At 39.0% G+C, this 16,324-nt stretch overlaps 1 protein-coding gene across 16 annotated transcripts in view; it reads left to right on the forward strand.

Annotated features, from left to right (window-relative positions):
* Positions 1-16,324, forward strand: part of LOC144126116 (uncharacterized) — a 208,794-nt gene that overhangs the window by 38,865 nt on the left and 153,605 nt on the right. The window contains exon 5 of one of the 16 annotated variants that reach the window (XM_077660063.1): positions 9,147-16,190. The exons of the other annotated variants lie outside the window; for them this stretch is intronic. Coding sequence (XP_077516189.1) covers positions 9,147-9,511 — 365 coding nt within the window. The 3' untranslated portion in view covers positions 9,512-16,190. Of the gene's footprint in view, positions 1-9,146; positions 16,191-16,324 lie in introns of those variants that run through there. 16 annotated transcript variants of the gene reach the window in all.

The following is a 16,324-nucleotide window of genomic DNA, read 5'->3' on the forward strand; positions in this document are numbered from 1 at the left end:
TGGCTTGTGCAGTAATTTCATTCATATGATATATTGTTTGTTTGCATCACCTTGTTCTAACAAAGTAATTGGTAGGTTTAAACTGCAGGGCCACTTTCATCTGTGGTTGGGGCAAATCAGAGAAACAGTAACATATCACCTAATGAGGATGGAAGTGTTTTTTAGCCACATTTGACTGTACAAGTGCACACTCTTACCGCCTGTGGCCATGTCTGAATATACATCATTCCAATCTTTCTTTTGGGATTTCAGTCATAGAAGTTGCAGGTTCCAACACGTCACATTTGTTTGAAGACTAATTTGTGATTGCGGCACAAAATTGCGGATGGATCCTCAAAACTCTTTATATGACTTGTCCTTGGGCATAATCTGTCACAGTGTTTTCTGTCTAAAATAAACTCAAATAGTGTTTAAAATTGCTTTCACTTTAGCTTTAAAGCCAAAGGACTGCCATGCCTTGAATGAAACTGGCAAGGGATGCCCTTCTAGAGAGTTTATGCCCCTTCAAAACATCTGTATGTGTTGTCTGAACTGGCTGCCAGAGTGTTGCTCATATTTGGACCATTAATAGACACTAGAAGGATGGTAGGAGCATATGAAGCTGCATTTTTCCATCCATTCAATGTGCTAGCCTACTCTGACAGGTCTTTCTGTTTCAAAGTTTTTTTAGAGGGCGGCAGAAACATGAGACCCGTGAGCTATGGATGCTGAATGGCTGTTTTGTTGACCCCTTAGCGACTAAATTACAAAGGAATGAAAGTAACAATTACATATTGTTACATTGTTAGCTAATTTTCGCATTGAAAGACTAAACTAAAAATAGATTAGCATCTCTGAAATTTAGGATGCTGGGCATTTGGTCCAAGCTATGTGGAAGGCGAACTTGAAGACTTGTACTTGTAATCAAAATCATGCAGTTTTTTTTTCCATGGACAGGTTTGCAGATTGCATTTGTACCTGCAGAAATTTATGTAGCCATTGTAGTACAGTTTCTTTCCTTTTTTTGCTTGTCAACATGGTGTTTTTGGGGTTCTGTGTTCTAGTCTACTTCACAAGTTCTTTTCCTCTGTTGCAAATAATAGACTGTCAACGCCTTTTGGGGGGGGTTACAATGGTCCCCATCATCATTTTGCAGATATTACTTATCCCTGCGTAAACTGCACATGCTGTCTGGGTCATCATAGTTGCCATGACTCCTTAAGCAATAGAAGAGAGTGAGCAAGATGGCCTTCGAAGAACAAATTTCAAAATAAGGCAGTTGGAGGGCCACTTTGCTGACCAACGTTTTGGACAAAAAGCCTTGTGTTCGTCTGGGCAATTATGATTACTTTTGGGGTGATTATCTTGTCCCATTCATCTGAGGAGGAAAGGCTAGAGTGGGATAAAAAAAAGGGGGGGGGGGGGGAATGGTCAGTGATTTCAGCTGTAGAGTTTCTCAATATTGCCTATAGGGAAAGAGCTGGTGCCACTGTCTGTGCCTGTTTCTTAAAGCGAACTTCATCCACGGTAGGCATGCGCGGAGAGATAAGGTTTCTTGTTTGTCTTGGCTAAGGTTGGACCGAAAACGTGGATTCTGCCTCTGAATCAGCAGCTGTGCTATGATGTTTTTATCTTCGTACAGACGATAGCGTTATTTTAGTGTTTTTGACCTCTTTGATAAATTTAACACACGTGTTAGGCTGGTATGGAAACTTTCGCAGCATTTCTTTGAAGTTTGCTGCGAGAAGATTTGTATTTTAATGGCTGAATCCACATTTCATGCCCAAGAGTAGCCAAGCTGAATAAGAAACCTCATCTTCCTGGCATTCCTGTGCCTCATCATGATGGATGAAGTGCTCTACCGCCTGCTTTCCCTATGGGTAATATTAAGAAACTGTATGGGTAAAGGCTTCTCCCGTCATTTTCATCATTCAGGTTTGCGCTTAGTGCGGCATTTGTCGCCATATTCTCGTATGAAATGTATGTCCTTGAGCCAATTGGACCCCTATCTGCTTGTTTTACACATGATGTGCCGGGACAATTGCAGAAATTCTCCAGCAGAACGAGTTTCAGTATATATTCTAGAAGTATAAATTATGGAACCAATTTTTTTCTACTCTTCGGGCAGCAGTTGTTCAATGTTGGCTAGTAGTTGTATGCTTGTGCCCCTTTTTCCATCACACAGCTTCCTCACAGTGACACCATACATTACTATGAGAAAGCTCTGGCTACTGGGAACATATTGAAGTCAAAATTTGTGTCCAAGGTTTATGAGAAAATCAGTACTGCGTATGCATTTGATATGCTGTGAATTCATGACACTGGGTGTCAGCTAAAATAAATTAACTTTTTTTGTATATAACCGATAATTATTTAAATATAGCTGTGTGCAGTGAAGATGTGTGGAAGGCTAGGCAGCCGTGATGAAACGATGGAGCTTTTTTTTTATTATATGTGCTTAAAATGACTGATTGCATTTGAAAAACAAGCATTTTCTGCGACGGCTTTTCTCACAAAAATGCTGCTTATGTACTGCTGTCAGATCCTGTATAGGAAAGACTTGTTGTGGTACAGAATTTAAATTTGCCTGTTGGAATTTTGTGATTTTGTTGCTTTCTTCACAGCATGCATACTGTACTGTTTTAAAAATTTTCTTCATATTCCTGTTTGTAAAATTTAAATACTATCCATATTTCTGAGGTCTTGGTGTATGCTACTACAATATTGGGCTACAGGCATTATTGATTTCCATTGTCTGCTGCCGCCATACTTGGTGAGTCGTGCCTTTGCACTTGACAGTTCCTATGACATTATTATGATATGCTGTGCCTCACAGAGAGGACGTTGAGATATGCAAGTGTGATGCTCTGCTTGCTCCATGGCTGATTAGCCTGCTGCAATAGTCCGGTCTTGATGCAACATATATACCTCACTTGTATAAGTGCTTTTAAGAGAAGAATGAGATTTGCTATCCCACAATTCCTTCGGTTATATGAGCGCAGAACCACTTTGCTGCAAACATACCAGTGCTGTGAGGTTTGGGCAGTGAAATCCAGTCTTGCTTGAAGAAATAAGCGTGTGTGTTGTGCTACACTTTGCTTAGGTGCGTTCCTGTGCAGTTGCAGCTGTAGCCTTTGTAACACTGTTCGTTACTAACTGACGTTATCACGAAGGCTGGCTGAGTGGCAGTAATCACATATTATGCAAAATGACAGATGTACCTTTGTTCTTGCTCAGAAAATTTGATGCTTCATTTCACTAATTCTCATTATCTCCTTTTTCCAAACTTTATTGTAGCAGTGGCCTCCTGTAGTGACGCAGGTAATAAAATGTTGACTGAGTTTATTATTTTGCTTAAGGTAATGAGAGAGCATTTGAATACTGCAGTCCTTATACTTTAATTATATGTATTGATGCTAGCTGAGCTGTCTCTTTCTCTTGTCTGTCTAGTGTAACGGTTTTAGTATGTTAATTCTTTTTTTATTGTATACCAGTTGAATACAGTCACGCCCTGTTAATATGGACAGTTTGGTTCCCGAGCAGATCTTTCCATATAGCAAGTCGCCTGTAATACCGAACTATAAGAAAACAAATTATTCAAAAAAAAAAACAAGAACAGTTCGATTAAGGTAAACTTTTTTGCATGGTGGCTGGCAAATTGAGCAAAATCTTTTACAGCTTCAAACATATTATTACCGTTATTTCTAAAATTTTGTGATGCAGCTTGAAATGCCTGGCAGTCGTATGAGACGTGTGATGGTGTCTCAAGGCATGATGGCCTATCTCCTACTACAACTGTACACATCCCACGAACCACTAGTACATATATGTGCTTAGCTGAATGACAGCTGCCGAATACGGCTATCAAAATAGTGCAAACTGCAGAGATTTTTCTTCACAGCTGTTCATGCAATACTGCAAACAGGCAGGTTTGTTGGCTAGGCGTGTTGGCACTTTTGAAACGTGAAACAACATTAAAAAATATAACTTATTGCCTTTGCACTTTCGCACTGCCTTTCGCTTATGTAATGCGCTCAAAATATGGGAAAGGAAACATCTGGTTGGGGCTGCAGAGATTTTGTTATCGCTGTCCATATAAACACTACAAAAATATGTGGGCCCCGATGGTGTCTGTGGATTTTCACCCTGTCCATTGTCCTGACAGTGAGTTTCTTTATGAGTGAAGCATAAATGCAGTGACAAAGTTTGCTCCTCAGAAAAATTGTTGATAATTCGAGCCATCCACATTAATGGGGGTCATATTAGCGCGGCATGACTGTACCAGCTGTTGAATATGTTTCAAACCTGTGGTAGTGCTGGGTTATATAGAAGACCTTTGTCAGTTTCGCAGTTGAGAAAGCAATTTGAGGTTCTACTTCTGGCACTGAAAGCCACTGTTTCTGTGCCAGTTTGCAGCCCTGCTGCATTCCACCATGCTTGCAAGAAACCTCATAATAATGTTGCAGCTTACACGTGGTAGGCTTCCCTGCTATGAAGTAAGCACCCAGTAGAAGGTGTTCTGAAATTTGTTCAGTTTAATATAGGTTACTTACCAAGGATGTGTTGGAAATCAGTCAACCTAATATATATAACAGCGTCCGTATTCCTGTACGATTCATAAAGAAATTCGCCAACAGAAATGCATACCTTTTACAGTGAACTGGCATTAGTCATTGATTCATTAAGTTGCCCTTCAGTGCTGACAAACAAGCTAGTATTTCTTGATTAACCATTGTCATGGCGCAGCATCTCTTTTGGGAAGGAGCTTGACCCTCACTTCTAACATTCTTTGGTTGCTATTGTGTTCATTCCAGGCGATAAAATCGAGAAATCAACAAATGACGGTCATTACTCATTTTGTGAAAAGAATAAGAGTGCAGGATTCAACAAAACATGAAGGTGCTCGATGACGACAGCTTGCGGTAGCGATGACCAGCCTTCTTGTAATCACCTGTCCAGTCTTATCAGAAGGAAAGGAAGAACTGAAAGCCCTTTATACTTGGCTCGCATGGAGCTAGGAAACCAAGTTTTTGTGCATTTTGAACCTTTTTTTGCTATGGTTAGCTGCTCCATAAATTAAAATGGGATGATGCAATTGTTGTACATTTTCTTATTGTACATAGCTGTTGCATCTTTATGCCCACAGTATGTCACAATCTTTTGTATTTGTTACTGATGGGGCACGCTATTGCAAATCTCAGTACACCATTATGGCACTTCTCAAACCTGAGCACCTCTGTAGAAATACATCTATCTAGATTTGACTACATAACATTTTGATTGCCACATATCTGTACGAAATACTGGTTTTGCTGCAAGGACTGTTCAATGCTTTGCAAGGAATTTTCTAATTTACATTTATTTGTTGACATCTGTGACTGATTTTTCCTCAAAACAGTGCTGCCCTTGTTACCTTTCTGTCCTGCAGCGTTGTTATCTGCAAGTTTTGAGTTGTGCAAAGCTGATGTTAGAGGTTATGCTCTGTGATGCAGATGCATATTGTTTTTGTTGAAAATATCCTCTTAGTGATATGAATGACCATTTATTGAAAATAGTTTATATATATGTATGGAATCAAGCAGCTCTTGTTTTATTTCAGAATTTTCTGTTCAGAGTGTTGGGGCACTTGTAAAGTATACGTGCTTGTCTCTGAAAGGCTGTGATAGTTGGGCTAAGTTATTTCTGTTTCATAACAGTGGCACACTTGCAGAATAATTGTAGCACAGCATATTTCAAATTTTTTTTGTTCTGTTTATTATCTTCGTACTTTAGGTGATGCTTTTTCAACTGCTTTTCAGGTAGATTCTGAGGGTAAATACTCTTGTATTGTGTATATAGAAGCTATGTAAAAATGTGCACTGAAAATTTAAAGAGGCACATATATATATATTTTTTTTTTTTGCAGTAGAGAACTAGGCACTATACAGAGTTCATGACCACATTTCCAGTCACCTCTTCCTTAGCTTTTTTGCCCTGTGATGTGAGAGCTAGAATGGCATTTGCATGCATTTTTTGTTTTGGTTGTTTGTTCACCTAACATGCGCGTCTTGCCTTTTTCCTGCTTGCTAGCCAGTGTCTTTGTACGGTGTGCTTGACTGGTCGTCTGTAATTGGGAACGTTTGCAGTCGAATTATATGTTATGAAAGCAGTGGTGCTAATTCTTGTGTCTTGTGCTTGTTTAATGCCTTGATTTTAGCTGTCGGCAGTGTGTTGTTCTGATCTGCACGTAACTGCCACTTAGCTCACCACATGAACTGGGGTGACAGGCACATCACCATTATTTTGTTCTGTACCTAACTGTAATGCTCACACTGTGGCTATCTCGTGGTTGCATGGAAACAGCACTGTATAACCAGCGAGCAAAGCTTGTGGACCCATTTATGAAGATGCATTGAATAAAATAACTTTTTATTTATTCCTACAAACACGCTTGTATTCTGTAGCCAGTTTTTATCCTAGCGGGCCTTCTTTTGGTATCACTGCACCTGTTATTGGTGGCTCAGTACAAAATTACTTTAATGATAATTTGGGGCCTTGCAAGGTTCTTTGCCTAGCTGCCTCCAAATTAAGGGGTTCAGAGGTGCTTGCTCAGACAGCCATGCCAAATCTCGTTGGCTCGAATTCTCATCTTAACAGGTGCCTTTCTTTATAAACAACTTTGGTTTTGTTTATTTTGGGACTTGTATCCTTTGCCAGCCTGATCACACCACCAGCTATTGTATTTGGAAACACACTGAACATCTCTGCATTGAATCTGAAATATGCTACCAAAATCAGCTGCCCATTTCTCACCTGTTGCAATCAAATGCAATCCAGCTGCATTTAATACCTGGCTTATTGTTTTTCACATCACTAAAAATGCATTTAAGCACTGTTACCTGGCATCATGGTGTTTCAGCATGCTGCCCGAGTGCTTTACTTTTATAGTACATTAATAGCATCGGAGTATTAATTCTGCTTCTGGAAGCACCAATGTTATGTCATATTAACTTGTGACTTGTATCTTTGTGACGTAACAGTGGTTTGACCTCTCGTTGTTTGTGCCTCTCCTACTTGTACAATGGCGTTTTGCCAATACTGACAAGTGTGTCTTGTCGGTGTGTGAAAGCTGCATCTCAAGTGCAGCATGCAATGGTGCAAAGAGCGCCTGTGCTTGTATTTTGTTAGAGCTTCGAGAAGATTCTCATATCATCATAAATGCAATTAACAAGCATGGATCAGCTTGTGTATTTTTCAGCTTCCATTTCTTTTTCGCTATGTTGTGACTTCGACGAAGTTGTATGTCGTAATGCTTGAAAAAAGGATCGATCAAGCTGTTTTTTTTTCACATCACTAATGGTGACTTGACATACTATTTAGAGCATTCTTGTGTGTAAAATGTTAGATATGCATAAGAACTGGGCTGTCAAGACTAAGGTCCAATATTTGCCAGTTTTTGTTGCTTATTGGACAGTTTTACTACACTGCTTGCTGCCACACCTTTGCATGTTGGCTTGTGTGCATTATGTGTACTGTCTTTTAGCAGCAGTATCGTCAGACCTTCATTGGCTCAGTGTAACTTGCCATTGATCATTCTCAAAGGAGTCTGCTCTAATAAGTCGTTTTGTGCATTTTTCCATTTATTGGAGGTATGAACGGGGAACCAGGTTTTATCATATCTTTTATTTAAGTATTTTAAATCAAGTAGTCATTGAGAATGTAGAGGAACTCAACACATTTTAGGGAACTTGGATGCGAGTGGCACTAACAGTGCTTTCATGAAAGCTGATTGAGTGTATCAGTTGTATTATGCAGATATTATCAAGGCTGTTTAATGTATTGTTTGATGTATTGTATTGTATATGAAGTTTTCATTGCATGCATTTGTAATTATTCTTGACACGAAATAGGAAAAGGCAACGTAGGAAAGGTGCAGAAAGCGGAAAAGTTAAGGGTTATAACCTTTTGATGTCCTTGCTCGGCTGCGTTCAGTTTAACTGGCTAATTGCGTTGCATGTTAACCATTAATCGGTGTACTTTCCTGTCAACCGTCTTACTAAAACTTGGCTATCTTCATCGATTTGTCTATTTTGCAGCTGATATCTTGTAGCTAATAGATTCACAAATCCATCACATTTTTTGCGTTTAGTGTGCACCTGTACAAAACCTTGTTCTCACGCTTTTGATCCTCAGCTAGGAAAGGCAGTTAGTTGTATGTAAGAACGTGTGCACTCAGTGGTATTCTTCAGTAATGTTGAGGAGGGGCTTGTTCATGTGCCATTATGCACTGAAGACACTACTTACATCATCCTTCTAGAAAAGCCAAAAGTTTAAGCCTGAAAGGAATTAAGTGAAGCTTACAACATGGTCAGGCGGTGACGGTTACTCTGTGTAGGAATGGAATTCATTGTGATATCAAGATTGCTAGTTTTATGTTCTTTGCTGTTCAGTATGCAGCCCCTTTTTAATGCTCCATTGTAGTTAACAGTGCGATAGATTTACGAGGACAGAGGGTAACACACAGAGCACTGATTTAAAAGTTTAAAAGAACCAGTGCAACTCCAGATTAAGCAAGTAGCTTGATTTTAATTAACAGTGCAATGGCATGATGAGGACGAATGGGAACTCAGTATTGTGTGTGTTTTCTCTTTTGTCCTCATCATTATGTTGTGACGTTAATTACAGTGAAGATGTACGAACTTGCAAGTTCACAGGTTTTTGAATCCCATTTTAATGCTGTATTTTTCTTTTGCCAAGTTTTATTTCATTTTCTCAGCTCAGAATGCTCGACCAAGACATTAGAGATGCCCTGGGGGTATTGAGACTGCATTAGAAATGCAATTAAAGTGTTCAGAAAGATCTTGAGTACAGCCAGTTGGATGAAGAATTTCATTAATTTTTGCAAATTCTGCATTATTGACTACACTTAACAGAAATTTGGATTTAGGGTAACTTGCAAGAGAGCTGCAGAGAGTTTTGATTGTGTGGCATATGCAAGCACTTTTTGTAGCCTTTGGATAGCAGAGCATCAGGGGTTAACAAGGGCTTTATTCACCAAACATTTGTTGTAACAACATTGCTACCAAACAGCATATTGAGAGAAGGCTTACACAGCATGCCAGCCTTGCTTTTCTCAGTGGCCATGCACCAGCACGGGAGCTACATGATTGGGGCATCTCAACTTTCAGGTCACACTGGCCTTGAGCCGCTCGTCACGTTTGTGGACCAGGCCACTGCTGGGGGCTCAGCTGAGGCCAGGACAAAGCCAACAGTGGCCCACCCATCGTGCAACATCTGCAATCGGCGCTTCTTTAACAAGCAGACTTTGGAGCGCCACATGGACAGGCATCGACCTGTGCGCCGGCTCTATGAGTGTGAAGTGTGCCACAAGACATATGCCTTTGTGACGGGACTGTATCACCATCGCAAAACACACGGCTCGATTGCACGCTTTAGGTGCCACTTTTGTGGTGAGCACTTCATGTACAGCCGTTCCCTGCACAAGCATCTTAGTCAGTTGCATGCTGCTGTGCCTGGTGCTACCACTGAGTAAGAATGACTCCATCATTTAGTTGGTATATGATCACAGTGATCATTTGCCCCATGGTGAGAACAAAATGTTAGTTCTTTTTTTTCCAGAATAATAATAATAATGGTGACGTATTTGTGGTGGTATTTTATTGTCCTTAGATGTCCACTTTTTTTTGATACTCTACTGCCTTTAATTTTGTTTCTTTTTTTTGAGCCAGCCTGCCCAAGCATTGCTTGCACACAAGGCTTTAGACATGTTTTAACACATGATAGAACATACTATTTATAGTAATTGCCCAGAATGCGAAAGTAGGAAAAAAAATGTGGTTTTAACGACGGCAGAAGATAGTCATAAAAAATTTTAAAAGAAAAACGATGTTGAAACCACTTTCTTGTTTCCATGGTCTCGAGTAAATATTTACATGAGCAAAGCATAATACCCTGCTATCATCAAAAGGATAGTTGACAGAGTAAATAGCAGGTTTGAAAAAGATTGTCATCGCACTGATATATGACCACAAGCATGCCTATGTTCACTTCAAATGTCCACTTGCACTGCAGGATTCTACCCTGCGTGAGATATTAATAGGGATAGTGCGACGCTTCCTACCGATGTCATGAGAGTGCAAAGAAGAATGCTGCAAGCACTCCAAACATCTTTGACTGCATGCCATGTTACACTAAGACATTCATTCTACACAAACAATTTCGTCCCTAAGTATGTTGCATTTCAGTTTCATTGTGAAACTCGCAGCTTGTACCTACATTGTGACACTCAACTTATGTGTGACTAGTGAGCCCCTATGCAGCTTGATAAAAAACAAGATGGAGTTCAGGGAGTTCGTGGAAAAATGAAAAAAGCTTTAGAAAAATCTGTTGTCACTGTAACCAACTGATGCTTCTAATGAGTGTCAACTCTGCTTGCCATGAGGTGGTTGCTCTTCATATGAAAACTTGAGGCATGCCTGGTGCAGTGTAAACACTGCAGACATGCTGTTGAAAGGCAGTGAGTTATCCCAAGGTATTCTTTTATATTTAATATCACAGTAAACTCTCTTGATTCTCTTAAAATTAATGAGATAGGCCCATCAGATGGGCCTTCAGCTCAAATTTCGTGAGATTGTAGGCTCTTTTAATAAATCAGGAATGAGGAGATAAAAGAGCAGTTGGTTGCAAGAAAAACATTAATTAAAAATTCTGGAATAAAAGGTACCTTTTAAAACGTCGAAGGGCAGCTGCAGTCAACCACTCATTTGTAAGTTGTAGCTTTCTGTGGAACAGTAGGCCCTTCGTTTCTTGGTGTTACATCTGGCCAAGATTTGCTAAAAAGAACTTGTGAATCTCTTGCTGCTGAAAAAAAGAACTTATTGTGCTTACAGATGCAAAAGGTGCCGATCATATATTAGCAAGGCCCCTTCACCACTGCTTTGCCACAATGGAGCAACATCTGCACATAAAAGCTTGTTTACCTGTGTTCCTGTGCCACCAGAAGAGCTCATCTCAACTACTGTGCAGTTGTTAGATGATTCAGGCTAACTAGATGTTTATTTCAAATGTTTTGATAGAAAGTGTAACAACATTTATGCAAGCATTCAGCTTGCCATAAAATTAGACTTTATTATATAGTTTTAATTTTCAAAGGACAGTCTATACTTGGAGACATGTATGAAACTCAAAATTTTATCGGAGGTCTTTCCAATGGTGCCAATAACAAGGTAGAACTCACACCTTTGGCAGGAATTTGTAATTTAAATGTTTGATATCAAGCCATTGAGAGTCAACGCTTATGCCACACTGTGTTCAAACTTCAAGTAGTAGTTGGCTATGTTGCTTGGAGTGGACACACTACTCTATGAATAGGACTGAGCACAATAAAAAGGATGATGTTTGCTGGAAGAAACTTCAGATTTAAAAAATTTTTTGTTTTGTGGCTAGTCACCATTTCTTGCACAGTTTAACTTTTTGACAATTTCTTGAAATGTTTTGATAAAGAGACTGCCACTGTGTTGGGAGTGGCTCCATGCATTGGCAGCACTACTACTGGCAAAAAATAGTTGCTAGTATCTGTTGTGAACATAGCCAGTCTTATTTTATTGATAGTTTTTTAAAACCACCTTAGCCCATTAAAGTACAGTTTTAACTACACCTATGGAATGTAGTTAATGTCATGCAGTGATGTTCCATTTGGAGAATTTCCTCTTTGTCAGGAAATTTCGGGAGCAAAATTTGGCAAAAAAAAAATAATTTTTACGAAGTTTCAGGGAATTTTAAGGACCAAAATTGTCTTGCTTTTCAAGTTGACGGAGTTGAGAAAAAAGGGCTTGAAATAGAGATTTTGGGGTCTAGCTGAGCGAATCTTTGGTTACTGCATGGAACATTACTGATGTCACGCTCATTATTTCCAATGCCTGCTTCCTCGGATGTGGGCAGTTGTCTTTGTGATGTGAGGGCTTGCAGATGCCGACTGCCATGGAGAAGTGACATTTCCATATTAAAAATTTATGTTGAAATTGTTCTTCCATGTTTCTGAGCCCCACAGCAGGGTTTATGTTTATTTGGGCAAGGTTCTTTCGATTGCCACGAAGAAAATATGGTCAATAAAAGTTAGTAGACTGTCCCTTTAACCCCCTATCGGACACAATTTTTTTTTTTTCGAAAATGGGGCCAAAAGGGTTATTTAGTACCTACGCTGCCATCTGTCGGTAAACTCAAAAACGCTTTGGACAAACCTTACTCGCTTCAAACCGGACAGAGTGTCAGAGAACACGCGACAAGCTGGACTTGTCATGAGCCAGAAATTACTTTTGCCTTATGATTAGCCTGGCTCGTCCAAATCTGCTTGGAGGGTAGGAGGGGCTCACTGCAATAATAAATCTGTCATGGAACGCAATGCACTAAGGTTTAAGAGGCCGAGGCTTATAATTGTCTGTGACAAATTTGGCTACAACTAAGAATGTCGATTATTACAAATCTGTTATGTTGTCACATAAGGTTTGTTTCATCACATACAGGAGTAGAAAATGTTGCACTCTGTATGAAATACATATTTTATGCAAGAAACAGGCTGGCAGGCTGGAGGAGCTTAACATTAAATTTATGCATGGCAGTACTTTTGTATGAACATTATTAGGATCAGTGTTGTCTGCTGTGGTTGCTGTTTTAATAAAAAAAATTCACTTTCAATTTGGGTCGACTTGGGACATTGAACCCCATAAACCAAACCAGTCATTTTTAATTTGGGCAGTAAGAATTAGTTTCGTGAGCACCACCCGAGACCAAAGATGGTTCCCACCTCATTAGCTGCTCGTTTTTTCTGTCATCCTGTTGTAATACTTTCTGATGCTTTTCCTTTGAAGAAATGCTCTGTGGAAATATGTGGATGTCATGAGCATGTTAGATATCTGCACTTCAGTTCATGTATTTTTATTTAATCTTCCTGCTGTCCTTGTAACCTTCTTCTATATACATGCACACCAAACATGCAAATAATCTATTGCTATGCAAAGAATTTATTGCTATGCACAATTTAGCTAGATTGAGTGTTTAGGAGTGTGCAGAGCTATAGAGCTGTGTTGGAACCTAATGATGGATAGGATGTCAAGCATGTATCGTTGGACCTGAGGCATTGTAATATGAGCTAATATCTACACAGCTGCCATTTTTAGTAGAGCAGCTACTGAATCTTCGTCGTGTGAGCTGAGCGCATGCACATTTCACATTGGATTAAGAGAGAAAACCTAGCAACAGCCACATTCTAGTGGAATGTTTTTTTTTGTGTGTGTCTGTACATACATATGTAGCAGATAACTTAGTAAATGCTACCATAAGTGAACTTGATAAAAGTGTAGTTACAGCTTGGTAAAGTACTTCTTGGGTGTTACAAAAGTGGGGGTAGGCTAAATATGTATTGCATGATTGCCACTCTTCCTTCATCTGTCGTGAAATTCAGGTTGTTTAGTCTGTGGCTGTTTCTTGATGTGATGAAGGTAGCATTAGCGTATGAGCATTTGCCGCTCATATGGGATCACCTGAAGTATGAAAGAGAGCTCTTGTAGATGACCTCAAGCACACATTGCACCAGCTTTGTTTCTTTGTTTTACACTTCGTGCTTGCCATTAAAGTTGCTGTGCAGTTGTTAGACATTTTTCCTTTAATGCTATCATTCTGCAGTGTACCCCATTGCCAAAACTCTTCTTGGTATTGTCTACTGGAGGATGGCGTTGGTTTTATTCTTTGCCTTTTATTTGTGACAATTCCTGAAAAGAAAAAGAAGCCACAAAGAAAACTGTTGAACTTGGCAAATCTGTTGCACGCAATTAGTTTTCACAAATATGGCAGTGCTTGTTATTCACGCCCATCATGAGTTACGTAAAAAGACAGGCTGTTTTGTGCTAAAATAAGCAGGTTTTAAATTTTTAATTAATAGCAGGAACAGCTCCGACTACAAGGCCAATAATTAACAATAGCTGGTTGGGAAGTTCGATGTTGGTTGTCTTGTCTGCAGGTTATGCTCACTTTATAATGAAGCAATAGCAGTTGTTCCTGCGGTTTTGAAACTCAACTGCACTTGACATTTAACCTTATTTTTCAACATCAAGAAGCAGCCATTCCTATTGTATGATTATAATTGAAGTAGGTACAGTTTATGTGGCATCATTTTAAAGGATTTTTTACTATGAAACCGGCATAAATTATGCCTCTTACTCTTTTCATTTAAAATGATGCAGAGATTTCTGCATGCACTCATGACTTTTATTCACCCTTAATTGCAGAATGGCTCTGGTTTTGATGTCTGCAGCTGGCACACTGTGATGTCAAAATAGGCTGAACAGCACATGTGGGATGGCAGTGGCATTTAGGGTGTGCCAGTATGTTTGCGGGTGCAGGACAGAGTTCACAGCATGTTGTAATCAATGAGTTTTAAATTGTACATTATGTTCTGCTGCTGGGGAAGCATGCTATGGTGATTGGCATTATGCTCTTCCTTGTCTGAAAATACTGAGCTCATAGGAATTGTTACATTGTAGTATAGTTTGGAAGACTGAAAGCCAAAACTATCTTCTGGAAAAAAGCTAATTTTTAGTTAAATCTCATTTGGCAGGTCATTCATTCTGTGCTGCAATCCACATTGATTGCACGTGCACTATTACAAAGGAGAAAAGGCTACGGAGTTTTTGTATAGGCCTGCTGCTTTAAATTTTGTCATCTACAAATGGGTTTTGTAGCTTACTGTCGCATATTATAGTACAGGGTTTTGTAGTAGTAGTAGTTATATGATAAGGCACATGCATGTTTGTCACATTTTATGTGTCAGCCTTAATATTCTTATTTTCACATTATACTTTGCATTGCCTTATGGTGTTTTATACGGTTAAACCGTACAGAAATGCATTCACTATGTATTCTTGTTAGAAAATGAACATTCATTGATTGTGTATACAAGCTGTTCTCTTTTGATAAGAAAGCATTAACCTTGCTTGTTGGGATGTCTAGCAGAAACTTTTATTTTCTTTCTGTATCTGGTGCACCGCAGTACAGACATATACTGTGCAGTGTCTGTCGTTTTACTTCAAGTGGTGTAAGTTAAGCCACAAAAGAGTGAAGACTGCATTTAAGTGCCATACTAATGTGTGCCAACTCAGTTGTATTTTTGCACATTCTCATTTGCTCACAGTGTTTCCATTCCTTTTATTTTTAAGAAGGAGTGGTTTTTATGCAACTGTCAGCTACTAGAAGCAAAAAATTCATTATTGTTCAGAATTGTCTGTGCTGGTATGATTCATTACTTACATCAGCTAAACTTTTGAAAGCTGCATTTTTTCTAGTTCTTTTTTGTGATAATGCTGAGCGTGTCATGTTTTATTCAGCATTTTTTGAGGTACTGTACATGGAAGCTAAGCTCGACATTGGCCACATCATTGTTATGGAATGAAAGGAGGTTTCATTATTTTTTATTATGCAATCAGTATGGTGTTTCTTGATTTTACTGTTTTGATAACTAAAGACAGGCTTCAATACCTTTCTTAGATTCCCATCCACATGTTTTTAATATGTACAGCTCTGATCATCAGTTTTTGTGAATAAACAAAATACTTCAGTGAAATGCATTTGTAGTATTATGCCACATTTTTGCCACGGCAAGCAATACTTTGTTAAACTTCTTGTTTTCCTTGACTATATAAATACATGCTTACCACATTACTGTAACATAATTATTATAACATTGCATTATGTGCCGTGCAGAATTTTCCTTCAAATAGTGGATGTAAAAAGACTATTTTGCCATGATGATATTAAGTTATCTATCAGCCTCGAGTGAACTAATTTAACCAGTGTAAAAAGTAACTTCTGTGTATATACTTACACCAGTGGATTCTAATTGACAAACGTAAAAATACGCAGTGCGCGCTATGGTGCACAAATTGTTTGGAAAGGCATTCAGGTGTGACAATATGCTTCAAAAGTATTTTCTGCACTGCTGCAACTGGCATGGAGCCGGTTTGAAAAGGCACTATCAAACTAGCAGTATCTGTGGCTCCACTGGTAGTACTGCATGTGATAGTGCCCTTTTGTAAATTGTTATTTGCTGAACTGATGACTTCATAACTCCTTAATTTTTGGCAGAATTCTGCTGAAAATTGCAAAAATGTTTGTTCACAATGACATTAGAGTATATAAAGAATAAAGGAGTCATTCTCTAACTTTTTAGTACGTGGAAAGAGTTGCTTGCTTTGTTTGTGCTTTCTTGTGATGAAGCATTGTTTTTGTGGCTGTTTTGTTGAAATTTTCACTGTTCACAGTGCACCTCATTTCGTCTTTTTTGGACTTGTCAACT

This window comes from Amblyomma americanum, chromosome 3, assembly GCF_052857255.1.
Source record: "Amblyomma americanum isolate KBUSLIRL-KWMA chromosome 3, ASM5285725v1, whole genome shotgun sequence".
Taxonomy (NCBI): Eukaryota; Metazoa; Arthropoda; class Arachnida; order Ixodida; family Ixodidae; genus Amblyomma; species Amblyomma americanum.